Raw genomic sequence first — 15,978 nt, forward strand, 5'->3', positions numbered from 1 at the left:
GACGGTGTGATGACTGGGAGAAGGGGAGCGACTGAGGAAAATGGAGAGCATTGGTTGAAAAGAGGGAGAGACTGGATTGATGTGAAATAGGCAGATGTCACATGGTTGGCAGAGCCAGTCTGGAAACAAGGACATCTGAACCAAATATGCAGGATAAATGCTTCATTGGGTTGTTGTCATAGGATCTTGTCATAGGTTTTCTTTGAACAATTCTTCTGGCTTCTTACTCTGGAAGGTCTTACCTAGAGGAACTATCACTTAGTGTACTCATCTTAAATGAGTACTTCTTCATAGATGGTTCCTCTGGCTGAAAGTAGACTATTGATTTAGATGACACAACATTCATGTAACATCAATGTTCTTGATGTGGATCATATCGCAGTTTGATTTAAGTATTTGTAGATTTTCTGTTCTTTGGCTGGGGGGGTTAGGGGGTTGTGGGTGGAAGTTAAAATGAAAACATATTAATCATAGGCTTTTGTCATTAATAATTATAAGAAAATAGAAAGATGTAAACCGATTTGCCATTCGGCGCATGATTGATGCTACCTATAACAGTCTTAAAAAATGTGCCTATGTTCAGACTGAAAAATCCCTAGACACATTCACACATTCAGAGTATCTCTATTCTGATTTCTTTTAAACATATACTGTGTATCTTAAAATGTACATTGAGCTTTGAACTGAAACACCCTCCAAACATCTCTGATCGTGTGCACCAGTTTTCATGGTTGCATTAGTCATGGTGTTTTTCTTAAAGAGTACACGAAGATATTGTTTCTTGCAACTAAACCACATAAAAAAAATAACTTTTGCCTTGAATTCTGTTTGTAATTATTCCTGGAATCATTTGTGTTTTTTTCTGTGTGAAACAGGCAGGATGGTTTCCTTATGAAACGTAACTATGGCAACTCAACAAGGGAAAACATGAAATATTGATCCTGAAATGCTACAGTCTCTGTATCATTGCCCTGGGATTGGCCCTTCATGTCTCTCCATTCCCTCATAATTGCTGATGATGCGAGATGTTCAAAATTACCTTCACTACTCTCAGGCCGGCGCCAAAACGAAGTGACTGAGGGGGCTGTTAACAATGATGCAATTTTTCTATAGGGTATTTAAAATGTAAACTGGGGGGGGGGGGGGGGCAGGAAATATAACTGAGGGGGCTAAGCCCCCTCTTGCCCACTCATGGCGCCGGACCTGACTCCTCTGCTCCCCGGACGTGTGGTACATAGCAAGGCAGCATTTCATGTACATGAATGAAGATGTAGTACAGATTTGAAAAATGCCCCTCCCAATTCAATAGAAAGTGCATATTCAGCTGTTTTGGATTGCAAAATGGAAGGCATATCAATTGAGGTGTGCATAGTCATTGCACCGTGTCAATTGTAGATTAAAGTATAGCACGACTAAAAACAGATGGTACTCTTCCTTCAATATGATCTAAAAGAATATGAGGGAAGAAAATGCTATATATGCTATACTATATTTTAGCAGTCAGAAAGATAATAGTTTCATATCAAGAATCAATCAAAAGCTAAATTTGATTTGGGGCCCCCTCTCCCCTATCAGTCAGGGGCCCCCTCTCCCCTATCAGTCAGGGGCCCCCTCTTCCCTATCAGTCAGGGGCCCTCTAGCAGTCCGGGGCCCTAAGTGACTGCTTATGTAGCTTATGCCTAGAACAGGCCCTGTCAACAATTATCACCTGTTAATGCACCCTACCCCATCAAATCTAAACCGTATCTAATGCGTTAGGGTACCTTCAGCAGGCAAAGAAATACTGAAGCAAAAGCTTCTTCTTAATGATGTAAAAATGTTCAGCCCTGGGGGTAGATACATTTTTTTTTCTCTGGCAATAATAATGCGCTATTGAGCAGAGAGCTTTTAGTCTCTTGTAATGCTGGTAAATGTACAAACCAGGATTTCTGAAAAACCTGGGGATTTGGGGGAAAGTTCAAAATGATTTGGCAACCATAATTCCAAAATGTTTAATTGCAGGGTTATTTAGCAACTTATTAATACCATCCCCTGGCTATAATGTATTCAGCATACTGAAATGCTACTGAAAAACAGATGGACCTAGCTGCACATTCAAAAGCAGAGTTAGGTTGAGAAGTGTGACATTTTATTTGACATATAATATGCACTGTTAGAAAAGAAGGGTTCCCAAATAGTTCTTCCAATGTCCCCATAGGAGATCCCTTTAAAGAACCATGAGGAGCCCAAAATTGGTTCTTCCGGGAACCATTATGGGTTCTTGTATGGGGACAACCAAAGAACCCTTTTGGAACACTGTTTCCCCCCCGAGTGTACCTATGCTATGGTATGGAAATAAAGTTTATAGGACATTTATATATACATATATAATTGTTGGAGTGAATCAAAAAACAAGGGATAATTCTCATCTCTGCCATTTTATTTGTATGCACAATTTTAAATTTCAAGCATCGGCGAATGTTTGTTAGGATCAACAACAAGCTGGCTACCGTACAAATTCTGTTCATCATGAGCAAATTAACGATTAATTAATATTTCTGAATAGCTAAGTAAAACACAGCTTACAAGTAACCCGTTACAATCTTCATCACAGCAACAACCATTTACGCATACACTGTTTTGCTCTTTTAATAATAATAATACAACATTTTTTGCTAGATTTGGCTTTTTGATAATATTCTGTTGACATTCAAGTGGTCTGGACATGTAAACTAAAGAAAACAATTCTCCCTGCGCCTTCACCGAGAAAAGATTTAACAACACGAGTACTGACTCACGAGGCAAATCTACACCAATAACAATAATATTATGAGAGAAAGCCTAAGAATTGTCTTAGATGACTCAAACAATACCTACATAATCTATGTTTATTATGTTTGTGTGCATATATACATGAGTGTGTATATATATATATATATATATATATATATATATATATATATATATATATATATATATATATATATATATATACACATACACATACACATACACACATACATATGTGTTTATATATATATATACATATAAGTGTGTGTGTTTGTGTGTATAGTATATATCTATACAGTGTCCTGTATATACAGAGTAACACCACATTGCACATTTTAATATATTTTTTTCTTTTGCTGCACTTAGTTAGTCCCTTTTCTAACTTTAAGAATGTGCTGCTACCAAACAAACTGTAATATAAAATACTGTTGCTTCTTTTTTACAGAACAAAAAAGAAAAAATATATACCTATACATATATATTCAAATATATACCTATACGTATATACTAAAATATACCTACACGTATATACTAAAATATATACCTATACATATATATTCAAATATATACCTATACCTATAGGGTCAGGCAACATTGTCACCTGTGATTATTTCATCAACAATGATGATTCAGTAAGCAAGTCTCTGTGGTGATTCACTGTTCTTACCTACACAACACCTGTACAGTCATACAAAACAGAAGGTTATAGAAAACTAACAGTAAAGCACCATCAAAGACTAACACACTTTATCCAGGATAGTGGATAGTATTTATAACAGACTTCGCTTGGTATTTAAGGCCATGGAATCAGATTAGTTCTCCTTTAACAAAATAAAACAAACATACATTTAAAACGTCCACACTTGCAGTAATTACTTAAAGCATAAAAACAGACAAATAAGCGTTTTTACGAAACAACCCAAATATTACTATAACAACAACATAATACTATAACAAGAAACAGAGAACACGTCAGATTCAGAGGTGAGATACATTTCACTGAAATAATCTACTGAAGTGAGTTGAAGACTCATCCTCTACCATTGAAGTCACCAATTACAGTCAACAGGAGACTGATCATCATCCATTTACGTAAATAGGAGACTAATCATCATCCTTTGAAATCAATGGTATATGTAGAGTAAAGCAGATCTCTACTCTGAATCGTCCTGAAAATATTTAAAGGGGAAACCTGGGATTGTTGTTCTGTAAATCCCAGATGGTCCCTTTAACCAATCAAAACAAGCAACAACATTGTGTCTTTGTAAATAACATCCATGTGAAGTGAAGACACAGAAGTACAGCCCCTTTGTCCCAGGTAGACAATCTCTTAGAGTACTTGACCCTGCTGTTCAGCCTTCAAATCGCTCCGGCTCAGATCTGGCTCAGGCCCCAGCCAGGCCATTCGGACCTTGCCCCTGCCCCGGCCCAACTCCGGCCCCCTGCCCCTGCCCAACTCCGGCCCCCTGCCCCGGGGCAACTCCGGCCCCCTGTCCTGGACCAACTCCGTCCCCCTGCCCCGGCCCATTCCCATTCGGCCCCAGCCTAGGGGGCCGGCGCACTGCTAGAGGGTGGTGATCTGCGTGAGCTCTGTGTTGGAGTTGCCGGTCCCTTGGTGGTGGTGGTTCTGGGGCTCGTGGCAGACCAGAGGCAGCTCCACGCCTAGTCACGCGGGGTTTGTGTTCCCATCCGCCGTCTTGCAGTTGTAGGCCACCTCCCGGGCGATGCTCCTCATGCGTCCCGACTGCTGCCGACTGTCCAGGTGGAACGGGCCCGGGTGGCAGAACTCCCTGAAGCACCTCTTGAAGTTCTCGTCGAGGAAGGCGTAGAGGACCGGGTTGAGGCTGCTGTTGACGTAGCCCAGCGCGATGCAGAAGTGCATCAGGACCACGGTGAGGAGCGAGCCCAGGTTGAAGCCCAGCGACTGGGCCAGCGCCATGATCTGCACCGGGGTCCAGCAGACGACGAAGGCCGCCACCACCACCAGGACCATGCGCGTGATGCGCCGCAGGTTGCGGTCCTTCTCCTTGGAGCCGGACAGAATGCGGACGCTGCGCAGACGCTTGACCATCAGGCTGTAGCAGATGCTGATGATGGCCACCGGGACGAGGAAGGAGAACAGGAAGACGCAGGTGCCGAACACCGGATCCCAGTAGGTGCGGGGATCTGGGAGAACCACGATGCACTCGATGCCTGGGAGGGAGAAACAACAGAGGTTACAGGTCAAAAGTGCAAAACGTCAGGAGACAGGAGCGCATTGGGGGTCATGTTTAGGGTGGGACGACCGGTCCCGGGAGCTACAAGGTGTCCAAGATGACTGCGATACACTCCACCCCTGGGCGGGGCCACCATCAAGGTCACACCTGAGTTAGAAAAGTTCACCGGTAAGGACAGGAAACAGAAGAAGCCTGTGACAAGGCCGACAGTGTTCATCCAAACCCACTGTGCAGGGGGTTGTTAGGGGGGAATAAACAAGTGGAGTACATCGATGTGGGACAACGTTGTGATCGCTCTCCTTCAGCGTGTGTGCACATTGAGGGAAAAGTGAATTCCATCACACAATCACAAACACGCGTTTAAAATAAACACATCCAGTTATTTTGGTTGAAGCGTTGTCAACAAGCTCCTAATTCTATTTTTCCGCCCTTGAGGAATAATCGCTTTGTCTCTGACATTTGCCTTGACATTTCTGACAGTGTGCTGGTTGAGGAGTCTGACATCCTTGTAACTCTACAATACAAAACTCAACTGCAGTTCCGGGATTTTTTTTTCAAACCCCGACTGAGTGCCTGAAGGGAATCTGAACCAAATCAACTTCAAAAGACAACTTCTAAGTTGAGATCTTAAAAAGTAGTGCCATTGGTGTGAGGAACAAGCCTGTCTCTCTCTCTCTATCTTCCCCTTTCTGGGTTTCTCCTTGTCACTCTCCTTACTTGTCTCTCTCATTCTTTCTGTTTCTTATGATAATTCTCTTCTTCAGTTCAAAGGCTTAAAGACGTGTCCTAGATCCCATTCCATTTCCATAACTAGTGCGTTTACTTTGTCCCCTATGGGGCTCTGGTTACAAATAGTGCACAAAATAAGGAATAAGGTGCTGTTTGGTACACAGCCTATATGATGTACAGTGTATATCATGTCATACAGCTTCTCACTGTCACTGTGATACCCCACCACCTGAGTAGTACATTACATTATATATTACTGTTAGGTACATAACTGAAACATTTCTATAGGGAAAAGGGGCACCGTGGATACCACACCTCATCTAATACAGCCTCTTGTCACACTGGTTCTCTCTTTCTCAGTACCTCTCTCTCTCTCTCCATCTCTTTTTCTGATAGAAAACTAGGATATCCTGATATTCTGTGCCTAGTGGTGTTATAGTAGGAATCCACACATTACAATCCTGTCTGGAAGTGGACGTATCTTTGCAGAACTTAAAATACAGTGAACTCTAAATGTACTGACCCGCATTCCCTTTGGGCTCTGTGTTCCAGCACTTTGGGTTTGAAATCCTACAAAGGGGTTGAAATGCATTAATCAGCATTTATTTGGGGAGGTATCTTCATCCTTTATCAAATGAACCAGTTCGAAATGACAGCAGATTTTGTACATCATCCTCAACATTTTTGGGTGCTAAATGTATTCGTATGAATGAATATACGTGAGCCAGATCCAATGGCAGCCACACCCACTCCCAAAACATAAGGTTGTCCTTTCTCAACGGTTCATCCAATAGGGATTAGAATACCCTCACATTAAAGCCGACTGTCTGCACTATAACCATGTAGTCACTGTATCATTACAAATCTAAAGTGTCGGAATACAAATACTTTGGAGATACTAACTGTCTGTTTTTATTTCTAAAGCCTACCAAACACCACTGGATCTTCATTGGTTATATTTTCCTATGAAGTGGTTAGAGTCCAGACAATGTGCATGAGGAGAACACAAGATCTATAGATCTGTAAGATTTATGGTGCTCTTCCTAGTGTTAGGAAGCTTTCAGGAATGACTAATGGTGTATGACACTGAATGATGAAGTGAGACAGACCCCCCAGTCAAACAGCTTTGTGAGGCTGAAGATGTGATGTGTCTTTGAACAGGATGCTAACGCTTCAAGGCACAGGAACATTCTCCGTTGAGAGCAACAGTTAACTCCCCCCTCCCTCCCTCTCTCCCTCTCTCCCTCCCTCCCTCCCTCCCTCCCTCTCACTCTCCCTCCCCCTCCCTCTCTCCCCAGTACATGACTTGACACCATGTCTGTCTCTTGGCATCTTTCCTTCCATCTTTCTCCTGTTTATCGCCCCCCCACCCTCTCCCAGTCTCTGTCCTTTTCTCTCTCTCTCTTTCTCTCTCACTCTGTGCCCCCCCCACCCTCTCTCACTCTGTGCCCCCCCCACCCTCTCTCACTCTGTCCCCCCCACCCTCTCTCAGTCTCTGTCCTTTTCTCTCTCTCTCTTTCTCTCTCACTCTGTGCCCCCCCCCACCCTGTCTCAGTCCACATCTCTATATGTGGTTGTTCATTTCTCCGTTGGTCACCCAACCCTGTGAACACAATGGATTCTTATCTAGCCTGAGTCCAGTCATTTAGAAAAGGGTCTTATTGGAATCCTTCTCCCTGTGTCCTCCAATTCAGCCCAGAGTGGTTGTCGGTTAAATACACACACACACACACACACACACACACACACACACACACACACACACAAACACACACAGAGGGTCTGGGGCATTCTAATCCCCAGCACCAATCATCCCCTGATAGATGATAAACCCTCGCTCCCTAACCATGGCCATCACCCCTCCTGGGAAATACTAAGGTCTGGATCCCAATGATGGATTAGAAAGCATCACATTGGTGTGATCTTGGTCTAGAAAGAGTTTCAGGCAGCAGGATTAGAGACACTAGTCTTTCTCTGAGTTTCCAAGACTGGCGATGATGGTAAATCGGGAATCGGGGAGCAGCATTGTACATGACAAGATAAGCCTCTCTGATCAACACTAAACTAGACTATACAGGCCTCTCTGATCAACACTAGAAAACAGAAGTAGACCAGATTAGCTTCTCACTGATCAAAACTAAACTAGACTATACAGGCCTCGCTCTGATCAAGACTAGAAACAGAACTAAAATACACTATATTGGCCTCGCTCTGATCAAGACTAGAAAACAGAAGTAGACCAGATTAGCTTCTCACTGATCAAAACTAAACTAGACTATACAGGCCTCGCTCTGATCAAGACTAGAAACAGAACTAAAATACACTATATTGGCCTCTCTCTGATCAACACTAGAAAACAGAAGTAGACCAGATTAGCTTCTTACTGATCAAAACTAAACTAGACAATACAGGCCTCGCTCTGATCAAGACTAGAAACAACTAAACTAGACTATATTGGCCTCGCTCTGATCAAGACTAGAAACAGAACTAAACTAGACTATATTGGCCTCGCTCTGATCAAGACTAGAAACAGAACTAAACTAGACTATATTGGCCTCTCTCTGATCAACACTAGAAAACAGAAGTAGACCAGATTAGCTTCTCACTGATCAAAACTAAACTAGACTATACAGGCCTCGCTCTGATCAAGACTAGAAACAGAACAAAAATACACTATATTGGTCTTGCTCTGATCAAGACTAGAAACACAACTAAACTAGACTATACAGGCCTTGCTCTGATCAAGACTAGAAACAGAACTAAACTAGACTATATTGGTCTTGCTCTGATCAAGAATAGAAACACAACTAAACTAGACTATATTGGCCTCTCTCTGATCAACACTAGAAACAGCCCTTATTAAGGACATTGTTGCCAATTGTATTTTTGTATTTATGAAATCAGTCCTCAACTCACTATTAACCACTCTTAAAAAACTTTGAACATTCGATGACCCTCGAAAACATGGTCATCGTTTTTCATTTCATGAACAGTGCCTGTTGCGGATTCGGTTTCTATTAAACTATATTTCAGCATATTAGAAGTGTCAGGTGATTTTACCAACGCATTTCTGAAAAGCTAAGAAGAGTTTCACCTGCATAATGACCAAAACTCTGCCAAGCTTGGCAGTTTAAACGGCATAATGAGATCCCATACCTACTGAATCAATTAGAACCCGAATATTCAATTACAGTGGGAATTAATGATAATAACAATAATTGTAATACAAAATAATTAAGGTGTTTTTCTACAGATTCTCTTTCTCTTCATGGCATTTTTCCTGTGTCTCCCCTCTTTCTCTCCAGATGGTGTGTGTGTGTGTGTGTGTGGGTCTATGTTTATGTGAATTGCTGAGTGAGTGGGTGTTTTATGCATATCAATGACATGTCTATTACTTAACAGGCTGAGTGTCCTTCACTGAACAGGCCTCCATTCATTAATTTGTAATGACAATAAAAGTTTTCTGTTGAATTGCTTTTCATTTATGTCAGAGCTTTATATTGTACACAGCTCACTACTGTTCAACTGACAGGTACTCTCCCAGGTGAACCTTCACCTTCAACCTTCACCTGATAGAAGACATAGTGGAGACCTGACCACAACCTTCAGCTGATAGAAGACATAGTGGAGACCTGACCACAACCTTCACCTGATAGAAGACAGTGGAGACCTGACCACAACCTTCACCTGATAGAAGACAGTGGAGTCCTGACCACAACCTTCACCTGATAGAAGAAATAGTGGAGACCTGACCACAACCTTCACCTGATAGAAGAAATAGTGGAGACCTGACCACAACCTTCACCTGATAGAAGACAGTGGAGACCTGACCACAACCTTCACCTGATAGAAGACAGTGGAGACCTGACCACAACCTTCACCTGATAGAAGACAGTGGAGACCTGAGTATGATTATGGTCAAAGTAAGGATGATTAATGTTAGGGTGGGTTTCATGGGGTAGACATAGAGAGTGAGAGAATCATACGTACCTACACTGAATTACAAGCTCCCATATCTGTTATGCGAAATGAGCAATCAAAGCAGCATAATGTGCGACCAGTTGCCATGAGAAAATGGCAACCAGTCAAGGGTGAACAACACTGTATTAGTTATTCTCCCTTCTCATTTAAACTCATAAATATTTGCACATTGTTACAAATCTGTATATTTAAAATGCCCTTATCCCTTCAATGTTTATTTAGACACTCAGATATTTTCTTGATATCTTTTCTTTATTTCTGTTATTCATTATATCTTGTTTATTTTTCATTGCATGGCGACGTAAACAGATGTCGAAGTAATGGTTATGAGACAAAGAGTGAGAAAGAGATAAATACAGAGAGAGAGACACTGGTAAAAAGAGGAGAGAGAAAAAATACCAAAAGGATGTGGCTGCAACCATTTCATTGTAAAGAACAATCTGGATTCATAAGATTGGACTTTATTAGTGCATCCTTCGAACACTGAAAGCAGACAGGGGGAAGAATGTATGCTACTCCATGTTGTGGTTAATAAACCCAAACCATGTAGGTACCTTTTCTACATATTGGGTGCTAAACATATTTCATGGGGCTCATTTATAAAGCCATAACCATGACAAAACAGTGAAATAGTCAATGAAATAACCAGCAAATGGCAGTTATGAGTCAACGGCAGTTACGAGTCAGTCACAGTTACGACTCAACTGCAGTTATGAGTCAGTCGCAGTTATGAGTCAACAGCAGTTATGTCAACGGCAATTACAAGTCAACTGCAGTTACGAGTCAGTCGCAGTTATGAGTCAACGGCAGTTACGAGTCAGTCGCATTTACGAGTCAACTGCAGTTGAGTCAACGGCAATTACAAGTCAACTGCAGTTACGAGTCAGTCACAGTTACGAGTCAACAGCAGTTAAGAGTCAACTGCAGTTATGAGTCAGTCGCAGTTACGAGTCAATGGCAGTTACGAGTCAACGGCAGTTATGAGTCAGTCGCAGTTATGAGTCAACGGCAGTTACGAGTCAACGTCAGTTATGAGTCAATGGCAGTTATGAAGCAACGGCAGTTACGAGTCAATGGCAGTTACGAGTCAACAGCAGTTTTGAGTCAACAGCAGTTACGAGTCAACAGCAGTTACAAGTCAATGGCAGTTATGAGTCAACGGCAGTTACGAGTCAATGGCAGTTATGAGTCAACGGCAGTAACAAGTCAATGGCAGTTACGAGTCAACGGCAGTTATGAGTCAGTCGCAGTTATGAGTCAACGGCAGTTACGAGTCAACGGCAGTTACGAGTCAACGGCAGTTATGAAGCAACGGCAGTTACGAGTCAATGGCAGTTACGAGTCAATGGCAGTTATGAGTCAATGGCAGTTACGAGTCAATGGCAGTTATGAGTCAATGGCAGTTACGAGTCAACAGCAGTTTTGAGTCAACAGCAGTTACGAGTCAACAGCAGTTACAAGTCAATGGCAGTTATGAGTCAACGGCAGTTACAAGTCAATGGCAGTTATGAGTCAACGGCAGTTATGGGTCTCGCCCACCAGCTCCACAGCATCCACAGGCCTCACTGGGAGGGAGAGAAAGAAGCAAAATAGCAGAGAAAGAGAGTGTGGCGGCACCGTATTGAGATGAAAATGTTCTCTAAGTAGTCTGTCACCTTGTCTCCCCGCAGGCCTCCAAAAAAACTCATTAATGATTCACAGGAATCTATTAAAACCATGAATTACACATAAGGCTGCAAGAGAGGTGTCAATTTGAGGAGTGTAGGGGAGAGACGGGAGAAGGAGAGACGGGAGAAGGAGAAAAATTGAAAAAGGAGTGGAAGGAAGAGGTGATAGGAGATCAGATATAAAAGAGAACAAGTGTTAGATAACTTTCAAAGCTATATAATACAGTCAAATTCACCCAGATTACGTTTTATTTATTTATTCAAAGAATGTGAATCCCACTGATTGTATTTTTACAAACCTTCTGTAATAGAACCTATAGCTGTTTTTACTGCTGTTAAAGAACCTGTAGTTGTTATTACTGTTGTTATAGAACCTAAAGCTGTTATTACTCCTATTTACAGAACCAATAGTTTGTATTACTGCTATTACAGAACCAATAGTTATTATTACTGATGTTTAGCATCCCCAAAATGAACGTTCAAAACCACATCAAGATCCCCACTTAGAAAATCTTCAGAAAATCAGTGCAAAATATAACTAGTGCATCTACTTACTGTGGATTGGAAACAAGCTGTAGAACATACTATAAATTATTGAATCTATGAGAAAGTATGAAATAACTAATTCAATATTAAATATGTATTTTCCCATATACAATTAATTAATTAATTAATTATGAGTATTTAAATAATGTATTAGTCCATATGAAATTGTTTTTCTGCTCTACCCAAGCTCTGGGCCTATTTCAGAGAGAGTGAAGTGTCATTTGTTGATTTCATGAAAAGCTGCTAATGAGATATCTTTGGCGGATAGCTTTGAAGTAGAGGAGGGATTCTCCATCATGTTGTGTTTTGTTATTCCACCAAACTACACTGTAAACTGTTCTGACTACACACACAAGCACACAAACGGACCAACAAACTGACATTCCGACACACACACACACACACACACACACACACACACACAATGGCTGAGTAATGTAGCCTGTGGCTACATTCACCTTTTATTAACTGCACTGCTGTTTGCGGCCTCCCCACACAGCAGCAGATTAAAACACACACACACAGCTGTACACAAGCTCTAGCTAGCGGCATCACACCAGATAATCTTCAGAGAAAATAAAGAAATATATATTACAATGACGTGAAAAACATTATTGAAACCAGCTGACTTTGCCACCTTTCATATATTTTGTTAAAAGCCTTAGCCAAACCTTGTACCTCAACAACTACATTTTTCCAAACCGTTTCAAAACCACACCTAAACCATTTTCCTAATCAGCTCCAATTAATACATAACCCTAACCTTAACCTTTAACCTAATGAGTTTTAATTTATACCAAACCTTAACCCTTACTTTAACCTTTAACCAAATAGGCTAAAATGAATACCTAACCCAAACCTTTAACCTAATGTTCTGGAATTAATACCAAACGCTAAATTTACACTTTACCCTAATGAGCTGGGATAAATATCTAACTTGAAAATTACGCATTTATGCTCCTGCATGGAAATATATATCCTCCATAAAAAATGTCTGGTTCTGAAGAAATTTAAAACATAAACATTTTAAATGAACAAAAACATCTCTGGCTACAATGAATTTTTGATACCTTACTGCCAAACACACACACACACACACACACACATATGCACATTTTCACTGAATGTCCCTAAAGCCTAAAACAATAATACCCTTTTTATAGGCTGAATAAAACATATTCAATAACTTTTAGTGCATGTGTTTGACTGTTTGAATCAGACATATTCAGTGAATCTCAGTCTGTGTGTGTGTGTGTTTGTGTGTGTGTGTGTGTGTGTGTGTTTGTGTGTGTGGGCTTCCAGGATACTTCCAGGAAGTATTTGAGGGGAAACTCCACTCCGATACCTCTGTTCAAATCACTGGCCACATTACACTTCCCACTGAACGACCCATGAGGAACCAGCCGTAGAAACAGACACAGAGTGTAGAAGACCCAGCAACACAGTAGAGTATATTGATGTAATGTAGAAGATCTAATAAACTGAAAGAGAGAGAGAGCGAGAGAGAGAGAAGGGAAAATGACTGCGGGAAAGAAAAGAGAAATAGAGGGAGAGAGAGAACCGCTGAATACATCCAAACAGGATATACAGAGGTCAGAAAGAGGGCGCAAGAGATGAATCAGACTTGATAATGAACCAAACAACATCAATAAAGCATCTACTGACTGCTGAGTCCCAGCTCAACGCAGACAAACTGACTGACAGAAAGGCAGACAGACAGACAGGCAGGCAGGCATTCCGATTGACAGACAAATGGCCAAAAAAGCGTGTCAGACCAGTAACTAAAATAGCTATCTGGTTCGACTCCTAGAGCCGACAAGGTGAAACATCCAAATTCGTGCCATTAAACAGAGCAATGAAGCAGGGTCGCTCCAGTAAGTCGCTACTTATTGGGGGTGTTCTGCCGAATGCCTAGACCAGACAGTTCTAGACCAGACAGTTCTAGACCAGACAGTTCTAGACCAGACAGTTCTAGACCAGATAGTTCTAGACCAGACAGTTCTAGACCAGACAGTTCTAGACCAGATAGTTCTAGACCAGACAGTTCTAGACCAGACAGTTCTAGACCAGACAGTGCTACACCAGACAGTTCTAGACCAGACAGTGCTACACCAGACAGTTCTAGACCAGACAGTGCTACACCAGACAGTTCTAGACCAGACAGTTCTAGACCAGACAGTTCTAGACCAGACAGTGCTACACCAGACAGTGCTACACCAGACAGTTCTAGACCAGACAGTTCTAGACCAGACAGTTCTAGACCAGACAGTGCTACACCAGACAGTGCTACACCAGACAGTTCTAGACCAGACAGTGCTACACCAGACAGTTCTAGACCAGACAGTGCTACACCAGACAGTTCTAGACCAGACAGTGCTACACCAGACAGTGCTACACCAGACAGTTCTACACCAGACAGTTCTAGACCAGACAGTTCTAGACCAGACAGTTCTAGACCAGATAGTTCTAGACCAGACAGTTCTAGACCAGACAGTTCTAGACCAGACAGTGCTACACCAGACAGTTCTAGACCAGACAGTGCTACACCAGACAGTTCTAGACCAGACAGTGCTACACCAGACAGTTCTAGACCAGACAGTTCTAGACCAGACAGTTCTAGACCAGACAGTGCTACACCAGACAGTGCTACACCAGACAGTTCTAGACCAGACAGTTCTAGACCAGACAGTTCTAGACCAGACAGTGCTACACCAGACAGTGCTACACCAGACAGTGCTACACCAGACAGTGCTACACCAGACAGTTCTAGACCAGACAGTGCTACACCAGACAGTGCTACACCAGACAGTTCTAGACCAGACAGTTCTAGACCAGACAGTGCTACACCAGACAGTTCTAGACCAGACAGTGCTACACCAGACAGTGCTACACCAGACAGTTCTAGACCAGACAGTTCTAGACCAGACAGTGCTACACCAGACAGTGCTACACCAGACAGTTCTAGACCAGACAGTTCTAGACCAGACAGTGCTACACCAGACAGTTCTAGACCAGACAGTTCTAGACCAGACAGTTCTAGACCAGACAGTGCTACACCAGACAGTTCTAGACCAGACAGTGCTACACCAGACAGTTCTAGACCAGACAGTTCTAGACCAGACAGTTCTAGACCAGATAGTTCTAGACCAGACAGTTCTAGACCAGACAGTTCTAGACCAGACAGTGCTACACCAGACAGTGCTACACCAGACAGTTCTAGACCAGACAGTTCTAGACCAGACAGTGCTACACCAGACAGTTCTACACCAGACAGTTCTAGACCAGACAGTTCTACACCAGACAGGCGTGTCAACCTACTGTTGTGCTCCAGCTCCACCTCGATGTCGCCCATCACCATGGCTGGCACCCCGATGGCGGACGCCAGAACCCAGACGCAGATGTTGACCACCTTGGCCTTGTGAGGCGTCCGCATGTCCAGGGCCTTGACCGGGTGACACACGGCCACGTAGCGGTCCATGCTCATGACGGTGAGCGTGAAGGTGCTGGTGAACATGTTGTAGTAGTCGATGGAGACGACAGCCTTGCACAGGGCATTTCCAAACGGCCAGAATCCCAGGAACACGTCCGTCCCCTGGAAGGGCAAGGTGGCGAGGACCAAGGAGTCGGCCAGTGCCAGGTTGAATATGTAGATGTTAGTCGCTGTTTTCATCTTGGTGTACCTGGAGAGGGAAGACGGGGCGCAAAGGGGAGATGATGGGGGTTAGAAAATGCAGAAGATGATAAAAAATGTAATGTGGACGAAGACAATGCTGTTTCTGTGTTGGGCTACGTTAGCTTTGCCATAGTTTACCAGGGTAGAAAAAAGGTAAATGACATTTTGACATTTGCGTGAACTATCCCTGTATCTTCGATCAATTTGAAACAAGATTGACATAAAATCACTAAAAACCTAGAGTTCCCTCATTCTAACAAGACCTCATACTAGAGCTGAAGTCAACAGTTCAATCAGATGTATGATCCTCCCACAACAGGTGTATGATCCTCCCACAACAGGTGTATGATCCTCCCAAAACAGGTGTTTGATCCTCCCACAATAGGTGTATGATCCT

The 15,978-nt window shown here is 42.5% G+C and overlaps 1 protein-coding gene across 1 annotated transcript in view; it reads right to left on the bottom strand.

Annotated features, from left to right (window-relative positions):
• Positions 1-3,291: 3,291 nt before the first annotated feature.
• oprl1 (opiate receptor-like 1) overlaps positions 3,292-15,978 on the bottom strand; it is a 45,093-nt gene continuing 32,406 nt past the window's right edge. Inside the window, exons 3-4 of the mRNA XM_020051341.2 lie at positions 15,227-15,588; positions 3,292-4,962 (exon numbers count right to left, since the gene is read on the bottom strand). Coding sequence (XP_019906900.1) covers positions 4,436-4,962; positions 15,227-15,588 — 889 coding nt within the window. The 3' untranslated portion in view covers positions 3,292-4,435. The remainder of the gene's footprint in view (positions 4,963-15,226; positions 15,589-15,978) is intronic.

The sequence above is a fragment of the Esox lucius genome, chromosome 12 (assembly GCF_011004845.1).
Source record: "Esox lucius isolate fEsoLuc1 chromosome 12, fEsoLuc1.pri, whole genome shotgun sequence".
Classification (NCBI taxonomy): Eukaryota; Metazoa; Chordata; class Actinopteri; order Esociformes; family Esocidae; genus Esox; species Esox lucius.